General features: G+C 34.3%; 1 protein-coding gene across 8 annotated transcripts in view; it reads left to right on the top strand.

Annotated features, from left to right (window-relative positions):
* The first annotated feature begins 12 nt into the window (after positions 1-12).
* LOC137926153 (PR domain zinc finger protein 5-like) overlaps positions 13-22,933 on the top strand; it is a 36,909-nt gene continuing 13,988 nt past the window's right edge. For 3 of the 8 annotated variants that reach the window (XM_068769694.1, XM_068769693.1, XM_068769692.1), the window contains exons 1-4: positions 13-256; positions 1,405-1,561; positions 3,019-3,126; positions 4,247-4,435. In XM_068769694.1, the coding sequence (XP_068625795.1) occupies positions 104-256; positions 1,405-1,561; positions 3,019-3,126; positions 4,247-4,435 (607 nt within the window). In that variant the 5' untranslated portion in view covers positions 13-103. Of the gene's footprint in view, positions 257-1,404; positions 1,562-3,018; positions 3,127-4,246; positions 4,436-9,175; positions 10,277-11,846; positions 13,847-20,188; positions 22,681-22,933 lie in introns of those variants that run through there. The other 5 variants (XM_068769695.1, XM_068769691.1, XM_068769690.1 and 2 more) reach the window with 5 other exon arrangements.

Here is a 22,933-nt window from a genome sequence, read left to right as displayed (position 1 = left end):
ATGGCGTTATGCTTATAAAGACACTATTCTCCGTAATTTTATATGAGGTTTTAATAAGGAATTGATTTGTTTATAAGTGAAAATGAAAGTTTAAAATTATAAAATGGAGTTCGACGAGATTGTCGTAAAGGAAAGCCCGGGACTATGCCGGTGCTGCCTCTCCGAAGGATGTTACAAAGATCTAGCCACTGAATATTCATGGATGGATGATACAGAAGTTTACGCAGAAATGTTATTGGAATGCTTCGATATAAGTGTGAGTACGCAATTCCTATTGCTAGGCCTACACAAACATAACTTTAATCTGTTGTTGATTGCCTATAATTTAATTTGAATTGCCATTCATAATTTGCATAAACAATTTCATTTCAAACTAGTCTTTCCATTAAGGCAAGAGTCGTCAAATCGTCACCTAAGGCACAAGTGGATCTTTGACTACTTATTTGAAACACATGCCATATTTGTAAGCAATTGAAAAGAAAAAAATTATTGTAGTTTGTCAACAATTGCAAAATTCAAGAATCAATTTTCATGCGGCTATTCTTTTAAGCGGTATAAAAATAACGATTGAGAAAAGCTTTATTTTTAAATAACAATGTATTCTTTTATCGTGACCTCTTTGGAGAAAAATTCTGTGCTAATCCCTTTTGTTGCTGGGTATCTGATGTGTTTGCCATAAATATCTGAAAAGAAAGATGATAAAGAACCAAGTTATCAAATGGGAATCAATGCAGGGACACCTAAGATCATAGGTTCAATGGAAATCCAATCCAATAAGATGCCACTATGATTTTAGCAATCTACATAAGTTTGAAATTGTGCTTGTATCATACAATTGGCTGATCCATGTAAATTTGTACTGTAAAGCTAAGCTTTACTAATAGTTGCAGACTTGTTTAATACAGCCTACTACATTTGTGTAACTTATTTACACTTGAACCTTGTGGTCAATGAAGCTATTAAAGTTAGATCAGACCAGAATAGCTAAATAAAAATTAATTATCACATAGACTTTTCCTAGAGACTAGAGTTTCTAGACTTATTTTACAGTCATTTTTTATTGACAAATACAGAGTACAAGGTTGAATGGTAGATCATTGTCGTCATTTCAGCTGTAAGACAATAGTACTACTACAGCTAGGCTTCACATAGAAGTTCCAGTTGGACTGGCTTGAAGCGGCATGCACCAAGAATTTTCCAATGAACTTAACAAATTTGTTTGTGCACTTTGTGGTAGTTTTTTTTTATACAGCGCTTGTCAGTTTGTGTTCTCCACTCTAGAAATTTAATGTTCCAGTGGCCCAAATTGAATTACAGACTATTAAAAAACTTTTAAGGACACAGTTACATTTTTATTGTTGGAACAATGATTTATATTTAAATATTTTTTATTTTTGTCTTTAGATATCTCAACACAATGATGGTCCTAATGGTCCCAATAGACTGATCTGTGAGGTCTGCATTACAAGGTTAAGAGATGCATGTAACTTCAAGAAGCAGGTGCTGGCATCTGAGAAGAAGTTTGTGGACATGATTGGACGAGGTGCTTTTAAACCTAAAGGTAAGAATATAATTAGTTTATTTTATATTGGTGGCATCATAGAATTTCTTTCAGCAAGTCATCTTTTGGATTGTTGGTTGGCAAGCAATAATGATATTATTGTCATTATCATAATGGGAAAGTTTCATAATGAAGCGACATTTTGAGTCTGACACTAATTAGTTGTAATTCTATTAGATCTTTGAAGTCACCAGCGATTTAAAGACTCCCATGTGAGTTATGGTGGGACGTCCTGTAGGGTGCTGCCTCCACACACAGGAGTTGTATGTGTGCAGCTTTCTCCTCTTCTTCCAGGCATGCCTTGAATAGAGGATTATGTGTATTACCTACAGTATAATAATTTATATTGTAATTTTACAATGTTAAGTTACTTACAAAGTATGCCAACCTTTAAGAATTAAACCTTTAGCCCAAGAGTTTGTAGTTCTTAACTGCTAAGTTATCATACATACTATAACTGGACATCATTATATCGTCATTATAATAATTTCAGCCATTAGATCTCTACTGTTGGAGCCCTTATTTAAGTATCCAAATGTGTTTCTAAAAGCGAAAATCGAGAATTGTTTGACCAATTCAAATAGGTTTACGTTTAGACATAATAAAGGTTCTTATGTGAAGAAAAGAGGAAAATTTTTAAGCAAAACAAAACTCTTCTTTGCCCATACTGTCTAAAAATTTGATGTCTATCAAAACCACACTACACTAGTTTTATTTATAATGTAAACAAACAAAATTATTTCATTCAAAAACTTTCTTTTGTAAGCTATTATTGTATATCATTGACCTGTCAACTGCCTATGGACATATCCATCCGACTGGGTTGCATAGGGTCAGATCTGCCCAAAATAAAGTAGGCTACATTATATCGAATGGCCTTAGAAATACAGTCTAAAATCGCTTGCTCTGGATGTAGTACAGACTATAGGAACATAAAGAATAAAATTTATCATTTAAAGAAATTATTTCCTGACAAAGACAGGCGCCATGTTGCGGCACACGAAGGGTTAAGATTTTTCAATTTTAATTTGAACTGTTTTTCAACTATGACAAAATAATTACCTTGAAAAGTACAGTTTGTTGGGGTAGTTAGTTAAAAAATTATATTTTATGGAAATAAGTTATGATAGTCCAGTGGTCATCAAATTGATTCAGGTGGACCCTCTGGGATCTACAAAAGATTTATTGGGGTCTATGTTGGCATGACATAAAAAGGGGTATTTTCGAAAATTGATCTCCTTTGGATAGTGAACTAAAATGTAGCCTTGACTTCATCTGTCAATGTAAGATAATATTTTAAGAAGCTCAATGACTACTTGAATATTTTATATTCAGTATAACATGTCGAGACTTAAAGATGGTCCATTGGAATTAGGTAAATGCTTAAGAGATTCTATGAGAAAAAAAAAACATTAATTTGTACGTGCGAAACTGTAATGTCACTCAAATGGTTACAGTAGTATTGTACCCGAGTCCAATCAAGGCAGAAGTGAATGTAGAACATCAACAGCAGCCTGTGGAGCCAGAGGTGGAATATCTTGAGGAAGAAATTGACTTTGGAGATGGTATGTCTTGTATATTTTAATAGTGATGTTTTTTTTACTTTTAGAAATTAATCATATGAACGAATTATCAAACTTGTGTAAATACCTGTGAATGGCTTAACTAAATCTGCTAAATCTGCCTGTTTTTTAACAATTTATTAAGGCATGAAAGTTCTTATGGAAAAAACTTGAAACACTTGAGACGCCTTTCAAGTAATTTACTTTTTTTTTAACATGTAGACCCATATCGAGTTTTGTTCAGGGCTTTACTTTTTTAATATGTTTTTACAGTTTTCTCCGATAAATATTACACATCGTTCTTTGGAAAGAGACAATCGGCTAATTTCGGCTTCGTAGAGCACTATCTCTGTTCCACACCACCTATGTGACGTTTTGTCAGTCGTATTTCTTGCGACAGAAATAATGCTTCGGAGCGCGTAGAGCATTATCTCTGTCGCACGAAACACAAACAGTCTGGTATCAATTAGGAGCTATTAAAACAAGTATCAAGTAATATATATATATATATATATATATATATATGTATATATATATGTACATTTATGTATTTATATATGTATATATATATAAATTTGAATATATATGTATAAATAGTTATATATATATATATACAAATAGTTATACATATATATATATACTGTACAGCACAATTAATATTGTATTATAATGAAGAGCATATTTTACAAAATTTAACACAGTTGTATATGCCCCTCATGGCATGGAATGTTTTAATATAAGTCAACAAATGGATTTCACAAATATCAATCAACCAAACACTTGCACGGTATAATAAAATTTATTCAATAATATACTTATAATTTTAGATTTAAAACTAAAAGGAAGGTCCAAGGTATCTTATGGAATTTTATCAGATATGCAATATTCTCATACCCATGATTTGTTAAATTCTTGAAGATGAAATCAAGGCGTTAACAATTTTTTTCTTATATTTACATTGTCTGTCACACCTATGTAAATATTTAAATTTTTTCATACTAATAATATTTTATTAAAATGTATTGAGAAGCAACTAAAAATCAAAAATATCTTTTTTATGTAATAGTTCTTTTTTAGTATAATATATAAAGAAATAGTGTAATGTTTAAAAATCATAACTCAGTTTCAGACGAATTAATAAAAGAAGGTGATTCAGATCAAATGACAATATCAGAAGACATAACAGTGGCAACACTACCAGTGAAGGGTAAAAGGGGAAGACCGAGGAAGAATGCGGTTGTAAAAACAAATAAGAAAATTAAATTAGCAAAGACTGATGAGAAACCGAAGACTTCAAAAGCTGTGACTAAAGGTAGGTTCATCAAATAGTACACAATATACTTATAGACAGTTTGTGATGAAGAAATTTACTATTAAATTTTAATTGAACTATACAGGAAGATGTTTTTAATGCAGTAATATAGTTACCGCTCAAGGGATCTAACATTGGACCCTGTAAATTAACTATAGTGGTACCAAAACCGCTGCACCGCGCCTTAGGTATGCCGGCGAGACGAGGGAGGGGAGTTAGCTGCTCCGTTCTGGCATATACTCTTTTTTCAATGGCCCCCACCTCCAGAGCTTTCCAGCGATTTTTAAGATTTTTTATGTCTATACGATTAGATGTTTATTATACATTGATTTTCTAATGCAGTTAAGAATATTATAGGTAATTAGTTATAGATGTAAAAGCTTTAATGGGTGAATATATTGTCAGTTTTTACACAAATCGAAAATCCTTCAATGTAAAGTGGTTATTTTGAAGTAAGTACATTAATTTATTTTTTTATTACTATGCGACAGTCCAATAGTCTGTAGCAACATATAGACATAACTAATATTAATATGTAGTAATCCTAGTTTTGAAATTGTTTTTTTTGCTACTTAATGATAATACACCAATATCTCGCTTTGCGTCATTTCGTTTTGCGTTTTTTTTCCAAGTTGCGTCGCTGCTTAATTAGTACTAATTTTCATTATGCGTCGTTAGATTTTCGATGTTGGGTTGTTTTGGGTTCGATTCTAATTTTTTTTTAAATTTTCTAGAACATGGCAATACTTGTTTCTAATTGCGCAATGCCATCAATACTCGGGGATTCCCTTTCTAACTAAAAATCAACGCAATTTGAATACAGTTTTATTTTCACGTTGTTTTGCTAATTTTATAGTTTAGTTTCAATTACGTAGTGTGTTGTAATGTAATGTGTTAAGCTTTTTTTTAAAGAGAATTTAAATTTAAATAAATTTTAACGTGTTGTTTCTGGTTACATAAAAGGTAAATATTCCAATTTATTTATTGGTAGAGTTATAATATTTTTGTTTTTTAAATGTTTACTTTGTTCAATTTTCTTTTTATAAAGTAATATTTTCGTAACCATAGAATCTATCTTTGATCTTTACATGGTTTGCTATAGAAAATCTTAATTCACGTTGCGGCGTTTCAATTTGCGTCGTGTTTTTTGGAACGTAATCACGACGCAAAGTGAGGTATTGGTGTATACTAATTATCATTAAGTTACTACTGCTGAAATAATTGATTTTTGAATAGCTTTTACATCTCTAACCAAGCAACCTGTATATATTTCTCTTATGATGACTTCATTAAAAAAAATTCTTCATCACGAACTGTCTATGTTATAATTATTCATAATATATTCGGATGCATATTTACTTATGGTTGAAGAGTTGGCTTACTGTGGATAGGGCTTTTATATCGCAAGAAATTTTTACTATTGATAAATTTGATATTATTATTGACTAGCTGTGCCCGCGACTTCTTCTACGTGGATTTTAAAAAAATTATTTTTTTTTGGTTTAAGAATTTAAAAAAATAAAAGTAGACTATAGTACCCTGCGATAAATATTACACATCGACTTTTGAAAAGAGGCAATCGGCTAACTTCGGCTTCGTAGAGCGTTATCTCTGTCACACGAATACGACTGACAAAACGTCACATAGGTACCGTGTGACAGAGATAGTGCTCTACGAACCCGAAATTAGCCGATTGTCTCTTTCCAAAGGTACTGTATATTTATCATAGATTTACAAACAACTATATACCATTGTTCTTAAATACAGTGATAATGGTTTCTTTTGTTATTTAATTTTATTAAAGCCATCTCTACCTGGTAAATTACTTTAGGTATATATGCGTTCGTTTATATATATTGTTAAATTTTTATTTGGTGTTTTAAATTAAGATCTTTTATCCAATAATTATTAACTAAAAATTTGACTAATATATTTAGTATTGTAGCAGAATCTTAAATTTAACTTTTATCTCTTGAGACATTTAGATTTTTTCAACAATATGTACCCAACATTTAAAAAAAAATATCTTTATACTTATAAATTATTAAAATATGTCTAGATTTTTCTAAAAGAAAACCATGATACATAGATACATTTTTATGTACCTAATATAAAGTTACTGCTTATGATAAAAGCAGTCGTTATTTAACTTTTTCCGCGTTATAAGAAATCCCGTATAACGCGTTTACAAATGATACAAAGTTTAACATTTCTGTTTACAATATTTTTTATTTTATTTATTATAGAAAAATCACAGTTAGTGTGTATTAGCTCGTTAATAACAGTGGTGAAGGCCGATTAAAAGTATTCACACAAGAAATTGGTTAGAAAGAACGGAGAAGATTTATAATAACTTTGTTAGTCCTGCACTCTTGTTGGAATTGTCGTGGTCATGCCCTGGTCGGTTCTGGTCCCCACACTACTCTCACTACTCTCGCTGAATGTCACCATGTATCTGGTTGGCTTTGGCGGAGTAAGGGCATTATAGGGTGATAGTTTTGATAGTGTCTGTCCATTAGAGATGGGTAAAACGTATCCCTGTCAAAAAAGAATGATTTATATCTTTTGGATCATGGGATATATATCACTCTTTTATATCTTTAACTCATTTAGCTCAGCACGGCTCAGAGAGAAAATAAGGCAGCTAACACTAAAAATATATCCTTTATATCTTCAGCTCTTTTAACTCAGACTTAGAACAAAGTAAGGCGGAATAAAACGTGTGAAATATTTCTGTTAAGTATGTCATGTCTTTGTCATAAAGCACAACAAAGCTAAACGCCCGCACGTGATGTTGTCGTTCGGAAAATCCGTAGTTTACATTTTTAATACAAACATACAATAGCTCCCTGCCTTTTTCTTTTACGTGTAAAATGCTATATAAGCCCATCTCTTTCTCTCTAACTTTGAACGAGCCGTAACTCATCACGAAAACTGACTCTTAACTATAAAGATATAGAGATACAAATGCAACACACGCGAGCTGGAGAGTGTTTATATCTTTTGCAAAGATATATATCTTTGTTGTCTTTAGCTCGTGAGCTACCTATTTCTACTGTACCATCTCATTGGGAAACCTTCACGATATCACTTGCCTTCCACTTTGCCTTGCACCACTCACCACCATCATGTCCAAAGAATTTAAGGATTCGTATGGGCACGGTGGACTATAACATCTCTTTTATGTTTATATTTTGGTTTATGTACAACACGAACATTAAATATATAGTAAAATATGTATACAATTTAAATGAAGAATGCGTCACTCATAATCTTTTAGAGTCTCGGAATACTTGTGCAAAGGAGGTCTGGTCTATAAATACGTGTCAAGGCATATGCTCCTCGAAGGCGTAGGCCTTCCCTCTTCTATAGGGAGGTATACCATATCACCACGCTGGCAGGCGGGTTGGCTATCGCAGTATATTATGGTACACAGAAGAGCTGCAGCCCATCTGGTAACTTGAGCATTGCAATCTTGTATTATGTAAGATTGTATCCCAGGATAACAATATCCTCGAAACTACCTTTGATGGTGAACATATTCACCAGCACACGAGAATGCAATGCCAAACCGGTTGCTTAAACGGAAGCAGCAGTGTTAAACTGAAAAGGTTATGTAAATATAAACATGGACTTGTAAATTTTAATATTTTATCGTCGAACTTAACACATTAAAGGCGGGGGATCTTGACGATAGTATGCTAGGTAACGTGGTGACCGCACCGCCTCGTCTTTCGTACTAAAGCGGGCGATATTTTATATAATCATAAAAAAAATATTTATATTCAAAACTATAATACAAGAAATATTAAAAATGAACTAAACACTGATTACAAAAAATGAAAAATGTAGTATCTTTTATGAGCGTGAAAATATTGTTAACATTCGCCGCTGTGAAGAGGTGGATTGCAAAACTAGCAGTTGAAGCAAGTCAATTTTTTTTATGTGCTGCACAATTACGCAGTGCGTTGGACATATAGCCTTTTGCCCTTATTATGTATCCGAATTGAGTTGTGCCTTTTGTTGTCTAGTGAAAGACACCAAGGCGGATCAGATTTAAATCGTGGAGTTTGTGGTGCCGAGTTCGATGCGATGAACCGATTTTTGAGATAAATCGTAGTACTACGACTTCCGCCTTTAATGTTTTAAGAAAGCCAATCGTGACGTAAATAGCGTCACAAGGCATAAGCCATAAAAATATATACGGGTGATATACTATAATCACCGCAGATTGGCTTGGGCTATATAATTAATGCATAAAGTGTGAATTTTAGAAGATGGTATCGCGGGAATCGAATCTGCGACCTTCGATCTCAAGTCACAGTCCTCTACCGCTGGGCTACCAGTGCTCGTGATTAATACACGTCTATCCTACTATAATTAAATTTCAATTTTGGAATTTTATAACGGACACACATACACACAAGCACGCACACACATACACACACACACGCGCACCCACACACGCGCACACACGCGCGCGCATACACACACGCGCATACACACACCCACACACACACGCGCGCACACACACACACACACATGTGTGTTTGGCTGTGTTATGTGTAGTTTTTACAGTGAACGATGTAGTTTTTTTAAACTTAAAAATTTTATTAAAACCTATGGGCGACGAAGTTGTAAAAGCCAGAAAGGCCAACAGTGTATTTGTATAGATAATTAAAATTTATATTAATCATGTACCGCTCGCAATGATATAGACAGTTTGATTTCCGATTTTAGGTGAGATTCGCACCGAGGCGACGGACGAGGCATTGAATAAGTCCTCGGTGACGGCAACCAAACGTCACCGCCTCATGAAAAGGAACGCTATCATAATTCTAGAATGTTCATCCGTGATGCCATTTAAATGGCACAGGCAGAACTATCTCTGTTTCTATTGCCATCGCGCATTTAAAGATACAGAGCCACTCAAAGAGCATACGGTATCCGAACATAAAAAACCAAGGGTCAAAACCGCCGTTTCATACTTAAAAAGAGACGAAAAGGTAAAAATTGACGTGACCTCAATCATATGCCTGCTGTGCGATAAGAATCAGGAAAATTTGAACTGTCTAATCGAACATCTTAGAACCACCCACCAAAAGACTTTCACAGAGAACTACGGGTACGGTGTAATACCTTACAAATTGGAAAAGGACAAATACCAATGCGCGCTCTGTATGGCAGACTTTCGATACTTTATCAAGTTAAACCAGCATATGAATAAACATTACGAGAATTACATATGCGAGTTATGTGGTAAGTCTTTCTTAAGTCAGGACCGTCTTCGATGTCACACCTTGAGTCACGGCTTCAGATTTCGTTGTAAATACTGTCCGGATATGTTCGAATCTCTCACTCAAAAGATAAACCATCAATACAAAACACATAACCGTAGAAAAATCATCAAATGTCTATACTGTCCGGAGACATTCCAGAATTACTACTCAAGAAAGAAGCACCATATTTCAGCCCACGATACGGATGTACCAATGATAAATTGTCAAATATGCGGCAAAACATTTCAAATAATGAGCAAAATGCAAGCGCATATGAAAGAGGTTCACCTTAGAGAGAAGAATTTCTCATGTACAATGTGCGAACAGAAGTTCTTCTCGAACAGTCACGTACAGAAGCACATGGTTAGGCACATGGGCGAGAGGATATACCAATGTGAGATCTGCAAGAAGTCCTACGCGAGGAAACAGACCTTGAGAGACCATATGAGGATACATAATAACGATAGGAGATTTGTATGCGCTGTATGCAGTCAAGCGTTTGTTCAGAACAATAGTCTGAGATTGCATATGAGAGTTCACCACCCAGATATTAATGCTTAAAATTTTTGAAATAGCATCACTGCACTAAAACAATAACTATAAACATTTTATGCAAATGTGCAAAAAAAATTATACAGAATGATAACTTTAAAGCGATGATATAGCTCCAATATCAGCAAAAACTTTTAAATCATTTTATATCTATTTCAAAACACTTATACAAAACGATCACTCTGAAATATGTTACAATTTTTTTCTATTGTAAAGCAACAAGCCAAATAACGTACTGGCAGTACTAAGTCTGCAGGGATAGACGTTCGAATTTTAAAAATGATTTTTGTTATTATATTATCATTAGGCAATTATTTCTGAAGCCATTGATTTTTGCATAGGTAGTCAAGTTTCATAAATCCGAGACTTCTTTTTAAAAAAAGTTATACAAGAATGTATATGTCTTATTCTTTTGTTAAACTTATCTAAGAGTCGATTTGGGGACTCTATGAGTCTGAGCTGGTACTCTGGTGAGCAGCTGTTCCTCTGAAGTCTAATCCAGAACTGACAATATGAACATGTCCCTCATGTACTTTAGAGTAGTTTCTTGGAAGGGACGTAGAATGTTTACATTGTTTTACAGGCAGCTTATTTGGCAAAAAATCTAGGAAATAGATGTAACTTCTTGCGTAGTTTGCACATTATTCTGCAGAAAGACGTATGCTGATTTTTTAAGTAGGTTGTACATTAATTGACAACTAATAATATGTATATATATATATATACACAGCTAAAAGTAATTATCCTGTATTTGTATTAAATCATCTATGTGATATCTTACTGATTTATCATATTCACTTTATAATAAAATTTATTTTTCTATAATAACTGAATTTCAATTAAAATGTTTCATTATTATAAATTGTTATAAAGTTTACAGTTTATTTAACTAGTAAATATTTATTTACACATAATTTAAGAATTAATTGTATTTCAAATCATTAAGTGTGGTGTGCAGTGGCAGTGGTAGCCCGGCAGTAGAGGATTGAGACTTGATCCTATGACACTACTCATAGACAAGTTTCCAGAGTATAGCAGCATCCTCTGCGTACCATAATACAACACTGCTATCGTCAATCTGTCTGCCAAGCGTGATGATTATGGTATAGCCCCTTATAGATATCTTTATGGGAGGCCTATACCTTGCAGTGGGTGGCTACAGATGAAAACGAAGTGTGGAACATTACTTCACATTTTTTAAACACTAATAAAAGTTATTTATGATAGTAAAAACAAACCCAAAGTAACCTATGTAATTAATTTACATAAAAAAGGCGATTCGACCTGTTGTTCATCATCAAAGTGTTATTTCAGTGATGTGTATCTTATGGAAATATTTTTGTATTATGTCCGGATAAGCCAAACTTGACATGTGACGGATTTGCATGAAAAAAATTGGAAAGTAATAAAAGAAGATAAGTTGTTGAATTTGAACCAATGGAATAATAAAAGGTTATGATACAATCGTAACTTTAAATGTACCTACGAAAGAGAATATTTATTTTTATTTAACATTATTTAACGGTTTCGTTGAACTGGAACTAAGGGTACATTTACAGTTGTGAAAATTTTAATTTCAGATGTTAAATCTCGAAAATACAAAGGAGGCGAATCGTCTTCAATGCGCCGAAGGAGGAACCTTCAGATAATTTTCAACAACACATCAGTGATACCTTTCAAATGGAGAGGAAAATATTTATGTTTCTACTGTAGCAAACATGTAGTAAACTATGACGAATTAAGATCTCACACGAGATCCCACGGCGACTGTTCCATCGGCGACCACTCCCTTAAAGTACTGAAGGGTGGTCAAAATATGGAGATTAAAATAGACGTTTCAGATGTAACATGTCAATTGTGTAAGGAACCATTCCCAGCGTTGAATGAAGCTATAGATCATATCAACGGAAAACACAACCTCGATTATGACAGACAAGTTATAATGGCTATAGAAGAATACAGGTTGTCCGATCTAAAATGTCTATCGTGCGATGAAAGGTTTACCTACTTCGGTTATCTAGTATCGCACGTAAATAATGTACACCCAAAGAATTGCTTAATATGCGACATATGTAAACAAAAGTTCAATAAAAAGAGAGATTTATTCTCCCACATCAAAAACTATCATAGAGAAGGTGGATATAAATGTGACATTTGCCCTCTCACTTTCACCTCTCTAAATATATTAAGAAAACATAGATTAAATAGACATTTGACAGATTGCAACATATGCAATTTAAAACTACCCTCAGCTGCGTTAAAGCAAAAACATATGGAACTGGAGCATCCTGATAATGGATCACTACAGTGCGATAACTGCTGCAAAGAGTTTCATACGAAGCAGGGCTTGAAGATGCACGTAAGGAAATGCAAAGGAGAGGAAGATCTATATGGAATCGTTAAAAGAGAAGATTTAGAATCTATGGATCTTGACAATTACGATACCAAGAAACCGAGTGTCAAACAAATCAGAGAGAATATTGTCATAGTTATCAACATGTCAACGGCTATACCTTTTAATTTCTACAAGAATAAATTTAATTGTTTCTACTGTTCTAAAGATTTTCCTGATTCGGATTCAATGAGAGTTCATACGGTCGCGGAACATCCAGTGTGTGACGTGAAAATGAAATGCATAAGAAAGTGTAGGGAATCTGTGGCGTGCGTTAAAATTGACATATCGACATTAGCCTGTAAGATTTGCTATGAAACCATAAACGATTTAGAAAACTTGATAGATCATTTAATAGATAAACACGATGCGAATTACGATAAATCTATAACCACGTGTTTGCAACCTTATAAGTTAATAAAAGACGATATATCGTGTCCGGTGTGTCCGAACGAGGTGTTTAGGTTCTTCGGTACATTACTAAAGCACATGAATAAGAAACATACAAATAATAATATAATATGCGTGTACTGCGGGCAGACTTTTAGAAGGGATCAAAATCTTAGGGTACATATTTGGCGGCATCATAGAGTAGGTAGATTTAAATGTAACATATGTGACACGGAATGTAATATACCCTCACGTTTATATATGCACATGGCGAAAGTTCACGGTGTAAAAGCGGCCAAATGTCCCAAATGTTCCGAATGTTTCGCAACTCAATATTTAAGACAAAAGCATCTTATTGACGTCCACGAGTCCGGGCACAAGTGTTCGTATTGCGATAAACTCTTCACTCGAAACTCATTCATGAGAGACCACATCAGGCGAACACATTTGAAGGAGAAGAACGTGGAATGCGCTATTTGTAATACTAAATTCTTTAACAATATCCTTCTCAGAAGGCACATGGTGAAACACAGCGGTGAAAAGAATTTCAACTGCGATTTATGTGGTGAAAGGTTCTATTGGAGGAAGAGTTTACGTAACCACATGTCTCGGCATAATAAACATATCGTCTCACAAATGTGAAGTTAGCTATTAAATTAAAAAATAAAATAAACAGTATTATTAATATAAGAAATAAATGACGCCCACTGCTGGACTTGCACTGCCGAAATAGATTTTCCAATAAGACCGGTAAAAAGTGGCCTTGAATAACCGTCGAAAACTGATGGTTGAAAATTTCTTTGCAGAGAAACACACAAAAGAGGAGAAGCTTAAATGGAGCACACTGGCAACACTGTTCAATAACACCTCTATATTACCTTTTCAATGGATTGAAGGCTATACATGCTTTTATTGCAGTAAAAAACTAAACAGTTATAAAGAAATGTGCCTCCATACAAAGTCTCACGGACAAATTACCAACGAACAACTGAGAATTCAAAATACGGAACACGATGTTAAATTAGATATATCTGATCTCATATGTTATATATGTGGAGTATCTTTCAGTGAATTGAATAAGATTGTTGAACATTTAATAAATGAACATGGTATTTTTATTGATAAACATGTAAATTTCACCCGTAACGGATATAACTTGAGAGATTCAAAATGTGTTTTGTGTGAACAGATTTTTGAGAATATTGATAATTTAATATCGCATATGTTTATTAATCATTCGAATAATGAACACGTTAAAAAAGATGATGACAATGTTGTCAGTGAAGCAAAGATTAAAAAAAAGTTCAATGTTTTATCGGATTGTAAAACTACGGTTTCAAAGAGAAATTTAAATTTAAAACCATGTGTTGATGGAATTTCATCTCGGCGTCAGGTGATTCGAAATTATCGAAAAAGTCTAACAATTCTTATAAAAATGTCTACAATCATACCATTTAAATATTATCAAAATAGATTTACGTGTTTCTATTGCTCGATGAACTTTCTAGAACATGAAAAAATGCGTGAACACACCACAAACTTGCATTCCATTGATAAGATTGAAAATATAGATGATATTTTAAAAAAGGTCAATCATGCAAGTGTAGATATAGCATCTCTGTCTTGTAGGATCTGTGATAAAAGATTTGACGAATTGGAAAGTATTTTAGATCATTTGATAGTCGAACACGATGCTAAATGCGATAGAAAAGTAACTGAATCGATTCAAGCATTTAAATTAGTTAAATATGCAATGAAATGTCCGGTATGTGAAGATGTATTTCCATATTTCAACACCCTATTAAAACACATGAATAAATATCATAGTGTAAAAGTTCATTTGTGTCCAACATGCGGGTCGAGTTTCGGCAGTGTCGCGGTTTTAGCATCCCATATAAATCGGCTTCATAGTGATAGTACGTTCGCATGCAATGTCTGCAGTTCTAAATTTAAATCGATGATTAAATTAAAAAATCATAAATCAAAGATACACGGATCCAAAGAGTTTCAATGCAGTATATGCAAGGACAGATTTTTAACAGATTACAGAAAGCGGAAGCATATGCTGATAAATCATGACGTGGGTCACAAATGCACCCAATGCGATAGAATGTTCATAAAAGATTCGTTTATGAGAAACCATGTAAGAAGAATACATTTGGTAGAACGGAAGATAGAGTGTACGATCTGCAAGAAGAAATTTTTCGATAAAAAACAATTAAAATTCCATATGGTCAAACATATCGGTTCTAGAAACTTCCATTGCGATATCTGCGCCAAAGGATTCTTCTGGAAAAAGAACCTTCGAGTTCACATGGCGCTGCATAATAAAATCAATCTTAAAATTAAACAAACTCCATAATATATATCATATATGTTCTTGTATTAAATAAGTAATGTATATGAAGGATTTTGTATTCTACACTTAATAATGGATTAGATAATATGCAGTAGATTATTTTGTTCACTTAACATATATTTGTATTCAACAGGCATAGATCACGTGTTGTACGCGGCAATTGATTTGGCACATCTGAAACCAGAATAAGATGTTTAGCTACAGTACCCGGCGATAAAAATTACACATCGACCCTTGAAAGGAGACAATCGCATGACTGACAAAACGTCACATAGGTAGTGTGCTAGAGAGAGAGATAACGCTCTACGAAGCCGAAATTAACCGACTGTCTCTTTCCAAAGGTCGATGTGCAATATTTATCGCCGGGTACTGTATATTGGATTCTGCAAAGCGTTACATTTGTCTATTGCGATTACAAATTTGCTTTAGATATACTTGTATTGAATCGAAAATTAAAAGTATAATATTAAATAAATAATATTCAAGAGTTTTTAGTTGTCCAAAATGTGTGGTTTGTTTATTCAACATGGTTGATATTGTAATGTAGTTCGTAAATTGACAAATATCATTTATATAGACCAACTTTTGAGTTTCTTGCCGGTTTTTAGCAGATCAACATTTGAGGCCGGTGTTAGCTTGGTACTTGTTATGTTAAAATAATCGACGATTCAAAAGTGTGTGTAAATGGCTACTCGAATAAAGATATTTTGAACTTGATAAGTTTTAAAAATCTTACCTCCCTGCGCTATTGCTTTTCGAATTATAGTAGTTTGACAGTAATGAAAGATCTAGTCGAAGTAAGGTTATCTTGGGATCGCACGATTTGGATTATATGTATATATATATTCTACGTATAGGTTTGAGTTGAGACTCCCGAGGGGTTATTCAAGCTTAGTTACTGTGGTATTTTGGCTGGTAATGCTCCACCATATCTAATCTGAAGAGACAGTAAATACCACACTGACAATCCGACAAAATAGAAAAGAAAAAATATCAAATATCGACAAAGATGAAAGTTCTTTATTCTCGGGTTATATGTTCCATTTATACGCCGCGAACACAGAAACCGTGAATACGGAATGGTAGTTTATATGGGATTATAGACGATACATTCCTTGGTAACAAAATAAAAAAATCAATTTAATTGAAGTTTTCGAACATTTTGAATAATTATCTAAAGGCTCGAACAAAATTTGTCAATTTTCTCTCACTTGGCAATTTTTAAAAGCTTCAATTCAGACTGACGCGCAGCAGTCGCATTAACAATTTGTTTCTTAAATAAATACATTTAAAAAACTTTTAAGTTAAACGGTTTTTTGATACCCATATTGTGATGGTTGTGGAAAAATATGTACCTAGTCCGCCATATTGGAACGGCGTCCATCTTGAATTTTAAATTTTGACATTATCATCGTGTTTTATTAGTGTAGCCCTTTCATTTGATACCCATATTGAGGGGTCTAAGGAAAAATATGTAATCCGCCATTTTGTATCGGCGGCCATCTTAGATTTATAATGTTATTGATTTTATTATATTGTATTTTATTATATACAAATAAATTCCATACGGGTCGAACTAAATAAAACCGTATAATAATGCGTTCGGAGCGAACTGTACTGCTAATTTTTAAAGATTTATATTAAGATTAGAAGCTCTTTTTCTTACTATATGATATTACGTTACTTATTATTTCTGAAACCATTGATTATTAGATAAAGTGTAGCATGTATTAATATAAAACGAACGAGCTATGAATCCACCTTTTTAAAGGTTTCTATATTTACAGCCAATCACGCTGTATATTATTATTTAATCGACAAATCGTTTATAGAGATATGAAGAAGGTCTCTTATATTTGGAGAGTTAATAATAATTAGAAAAAAATACATTTAAAAAACTTTTAAGGTAAACGGTTTTTTGATACCCATATTGTGTTGGTTGTGGAAAAATATGTACCTAGTCCGCCATATTGGAACGGCATCCATCTTGAATTTTAAATTTTGACATAATCATTGTGTTTTACTAGTGTAGCCCTTTCATTTGATACCCATATTGAGGGGGTTAAGGAAAAATACGTAATCCGTCATTTTGTATCGGCGGCCATCTTAGATTTATAATGTTATTGATTTTATTATATTGTATTGTCATCTAAATTAAATGTCTGTACCAAATTTCGTATCTGACAACGGGAAAGTGCTTAAATTTCAATTTCTAATTTTGACCCAAATAAATTCCGTACGGATCGAACTAGATAAAACCGTTTAACAAAAGACTTCGTTCCACAGACAAGATCAATATTCATAAATAAATCGCAAAGCACATTTGCCCAACTTAAACCTTCACTAAGTTTTGATAAATTAAAAGTCACATTTTCAGTGCTTGTTGAAGCCTTTTTACCATAGAGCGGTACAGCAATATTTAAAAATACACTTTATTCATTGAGTAATAAAGTTGCTTTCTGTTTTTATAGTTTCAAAACCAACGATCGCGGCGAAGGCTGCTAATGTCAAAGTCCATGGTTTTATCATTTAATAATATACTTTAGGCCGGTACGGTATTTACAAACGATATTGTGTTGAATACCTATATGAATCCTTTTATTATTATGTATGTACTTATTAGATCCGCGATTATAGGAATTGGGTGGAATTTTTAATCCTCGAATAGTGAAAACGCTAATGGAAGTGTGAACAAAGAGCTTTTAATGCATGTAATCAATTAGATGGTCATATAGTCTAGTTTGGTCACGTCGATACAGTCTGTAGTAAGAAGAAAATACGACTAAAACCAATAATAGATAACGATAAGTTTGAATATCTGGAAGTCAGCTTAAAAATGTAAAAGTACCCTGCAAAAATGTAAATGAATATAAACAATTTTCGAGGGTATGTCTACAAATTGGAAATTCTTTCCAGATAAACGAGCAGTAACACCCAGTGCTAATAAACAGAGGAGAAGAAATCTACAAATCATTTTTAACAATACATCGTTAATACCATTCAAATGGCGCGGGAAATACATGTGCTTTTATTGTGGACATGATTTATGTAATTACAATGAACTGAGAAAACATACGAAAGCCCACGGACCATGTTCTGAAACCGATCGAGCGATTAAACTTGTCAAATCGGGAGATTCTGAAGTCAAAATTGATGTATCGGAAATAACATGTGAAATTTGTGACGAAAAATTCGCAAATTTTAACGATATTATCAATCATTTATCGGATAAGCATCAAAAGCAATATGATAGGGATGTTAATTTAGATATAGCGACATATAGTCTAGTGGATCTAAAATGCTTACTCTGCGAACAAAAGTTCAATTATTTCAACAAGCTAATAATTCACGTAAACAATTGTCACCCGACTCGATGTTTTGTCTGTGAACAGTGTGACCAGAGATTTAATAAAAAGCGGGACTTGAACGCTCACTGTAGGACGAATCATAGACAAAATTACACCTGTGTCATGTGCCGTGCTACATTTCAAAGTTACGTAGAATTACAAAATCATAAAATGAACGCCCACACGTCTTCATGCAATATTTGCTTCAGGTCATTTTCTTCATCGAACATGAGGTTAAAACATATGAAACTAGATCATGATTTGGATGAACTGCAATGCGGATTCTGCCTTAAAGTCATGACCACAAGGCAGAGTTTCCTTCGACACGCTGCTTGTTGTACTCATATTGATAACATTAAAATTTCAACAAATGCTAGGGATATCGAAAAGAAACCTTCTGTCAAACGAATAAGAAGCGATTTAGCTTGCATCCTGAACATGTCCACTGCTATCCCATTTAAATATTACATGAGTAGATTTAGATGTTTCTACTGTCCTATAAATTTTACTGACTGCGATCGTCTTAAGGAACATACGGTTTTAGAGCATCCATTCTGTGATACAAAATTAAAAGCTATGAAACTGCGAAATAGAGACGAAGGTCCCGTTAAACTTGATATATCAAATCTTTCTTGCAAAGTTTGCAACGAATCTCTGTCTGATTTAAATTGCTTAATAAAACATCTTTCATCGGAGCATAAATGTAATTTAGACAAGGCAATTTCAATACACTTACAAGTATATAAACTTGTAAAAGACAATTTCGTCTGTCCAATTTGTGATGATGTGTTTAGATATTTCACAATGCTATTGAAACACATGAGTAAATCGCATGCAGATAATAGAAACATCTGTTCGTACTGTGGTAGGTGTTTTAGATCGAATCCGAATCTTCGTGCTCATTTGTCTAGGAGACATAGACCGACAGCGTACCCTTGCAGGCACTGCAACAAGGAGTTCACATCTAATAATAATCTGCAAACACATTTGGGAAATATTCACGGCACTAAAATGGTGGGGTGCTCCCAATGCAACGAGAGATTCACGTCACGATATATCATGCAGAAGCATATGATTTCAGCTCACCGATCCGGATACAAGTGTAGCTACTGTAAAAAACTTTTCATTAGAAATTCTTTCATGATCAACCATATACGTCGTACGCATTACAAAGAGAGGAACATAGAATGCGTACTGTGTCGGGAGAAGTTCTTCGACGCGCAACGTTTAAAAATGCACATGATAAAGCATTATGGGCAGCGAAATTTCCACTGCGACATCTGCGGGAAGAAATTTCTGTGGAAGAAAAACTTGAAAGCTCACATGACATCCCACGTCAAAAGCGCAAATATCCAAACGAGAAATTACGACGTATTGAATAGAGAAATTAAATTTGATTGAGAAACAAATAAAGAGAGAGTGATTTCTTTTCAGATGTAATACCTCAAACCACGTGCGAGACATTCACCTCCGAGAAGAGAAGAAGAAATTTGCAAATTCTATTCAACAACACATCTATTCTGCCGTTTAAATGGCGCGGGAAATGTCTATGTTTCTATTGCGGCCAGAGTTACGCGGAATACGATGACTTTAGGAAGCACACTCGCTCCCATGGCCCGTGCACTACGAAAGATTACTCATTGAAACTAATAAAAGGAAATCACATCGAGATAAAGATCGATGTCTCGGAGATCTCGTGTGAAATTTGCAACGAACCGTTTACAGCTTTAGATGAAATAATTGATCATTTAATAGGTAAACACAGTATGGATTACGATAGGTCAATCGATACGCCGTTTCAGGAATACCGTTTGGCGGATTTCAGATGTCTATTCTGCGAACAGCAGTTCACGTATTTCGGTTACTTGGTCAATCACGTGAATAATGTTCATCCGCAGAATAACTACATTTGCGACGAATGCGGTGCTAGTTTTAATAAGAAAAGAGATCTCGCTTTACATTTCAGACACAATCACAGAGAAGGCGGATATTCGTGCTCTGAATGCTCCCAAAATTTCAACTCGCACGCACTTTTGCGTAAGCATCAAAACGATTTTCACTTCAGAAAGTGCAAAAGATGCGGTTCTCGCTACGCCACATATAGTCTGTTACTCAAACACATACAATGTGACCATCCGGATGACGGTAATGTCAAATGCCCGCACTGTTCTAAACAATTGCACTCGCCACAAGGCTTAAAACAGCACATAAACAGGTGTAAAGTCAACATGCTAGTGCAAATAGATCATCCTGTGGATTCAAACTTATCTCTAGGCGATTTGCTTCAACCGAAAAAGAAACAAAACGTCCAACAAATACGGCAGAATATTCAATGCGTTCTCAACATGTCCACGGCGTTACCTTTTAAGTTTTTCGCAAAATATTGCTGTTTTTACTGCTCCAAAAAGTTCGTTGAATTCGAAGAACTTAAGGAACATACTGTTGTTGAACATCCTGTATGCGATTTGCAGTCGAAAAGTATGAAGAAATGTAAAGGGGAAAGGATAACGGTGAAGGTAGATATAACAGGCTTAACTTGCAAAGTATGCGGGCAGCCTATAGAAAATTTAGATAATTTAATTGATCATCTGATATCTCAACATAATGCCGCCTACGACAAGTCAATCACCGGATGTCTTGAACCTTTTAAAATGGTAAAAGACAACATGGCGTGCCCATTGTGTCCAAACCGAGTGTTTAGATATTTCGGAATCCTCCTAAGGCATATAAATTCAGAACACAGTAACAATAACAGAATATGTGATTTCTGCGGTAGAAGTTTCAAGAACGTAACTAATCTAAAGGTTCATATAACGTACGCGCATACTGGCGCTTGTGAATGCGACGTATGCGGTGCGAAGTACAAGAATCAGTGGTGTCTTAGCCGGCACAAGGCGAAAAGCCACGACGCGAAAGACTACAAGTGTCCAAAATGTCCAGAACTGTTCCAATCTCAATATCACAAACAGAAGCACTTGATCAAAGTCCACGATATCGGCCACAAGTGCACGTACTGCGGTAAGATGTTCACAAGGAATTCATTCATGAAGGATCACATACGGAGAACGCATTTGAAGGAAAAGAACGTGGTGTGTTCGGTTTGTGACGAGAGATTCTTTGACAACTATCTACTTCGGATGCACATGGTGAAGCATGAAGGCGAGAGGAAATTCAGTTGCGAAGTGTGCGGGAAAACATTTCTGAGACGCAGTAATTTGAGTTCGCATAAGGAAATGCATAAGAAGTATGGGCACATGCAGCAATGAAACGTATTAAAGTGTTTCCAACAAGTAAATACTTATTATTCTGATTTTAAATTTAATAACACAGCCCAAAAGTCCATGAAAGTTTTACCTGAGATCATAAAGTCTTCTCGGATCAAATATTTTGGTTCTCTCGTCGTTGACAGTTGGAGGGTTACTATCATTACCTCCTCTATAAATTTCATATATCATCTGTTTTACTTCATCAAGGTCTTCCATCCATGTTTCTGTTGGAAGTTCAAGTTGCGCTTGGCGATCTGTGGCCTCCACAGACCCTTCAGGTTCTAACAGTCTTCTGTTATTCGCTCAATATGGCCTGTTCTCTGTTACTTCAATTTACCAATCCTCTGGGTTAATTGGGCTACTTTCGTTCCTATACAGATCTTTTCATTCCTGTTCCATGAGATCTTGAAGTGATATTCCGAGTATACCTCTTTCCATGGCTTGTTGAACGACTAAGTTGGCTTACCACTCTCTCTTGACTATGAAAAACTCATGGTGGCTTTGTTACAAATGTTACTGAGAAACCTGTGTACAATACAAGCTCTTTATTCGCGGTGTACGTGTTCCATAAATATGCCGCGAATGCAGAAACAGTGCATACGAAATGGTAATTTATATGGGATTATAGAGGATACCTAGGTGACAAAATGAAAAAAAAAAACAATTTAATTGAATTTTTGAACATTTTAGTTAATTATCTTAAGACTTAAACTATAGTTTGATAAATTTTGTAATTTTCTCTTGTTTTGCAGTTTTTAAAAGCTCCTTCAATTCAAACTGATATGCAGCAGTCGCATAGGCAATTTGCCTCTTAAACATTAGATTTTGTGCCACAGACGGATCAATGTTCATAAAGAAATCGCAAAGCTATTTTGCCATTCTTAAACCTTCAATTCCTTAAATGTCACGTTTC

This window comes from Battus philenor, unplaced genomic scaffold, assembly GCF_028537555.1.
Source record: "Battus philenor isolate CCGP_79_NKW_IND1 unplaced genomic scaffold, ilBatPhil1.0.hap1 SCAF_29, whole genome shotgun sequence".
Taxonomy (NCBI): Eukaryota; Metazoa; Arthropoda; class Insecta; order Lepidoptera; family Papilionidae; genus Battus; species Battus philenor.
Note: the sequence above shows the minus strand (reverse complement) of the source record. Positions and strands in the feature narration are given on the sequence as shown.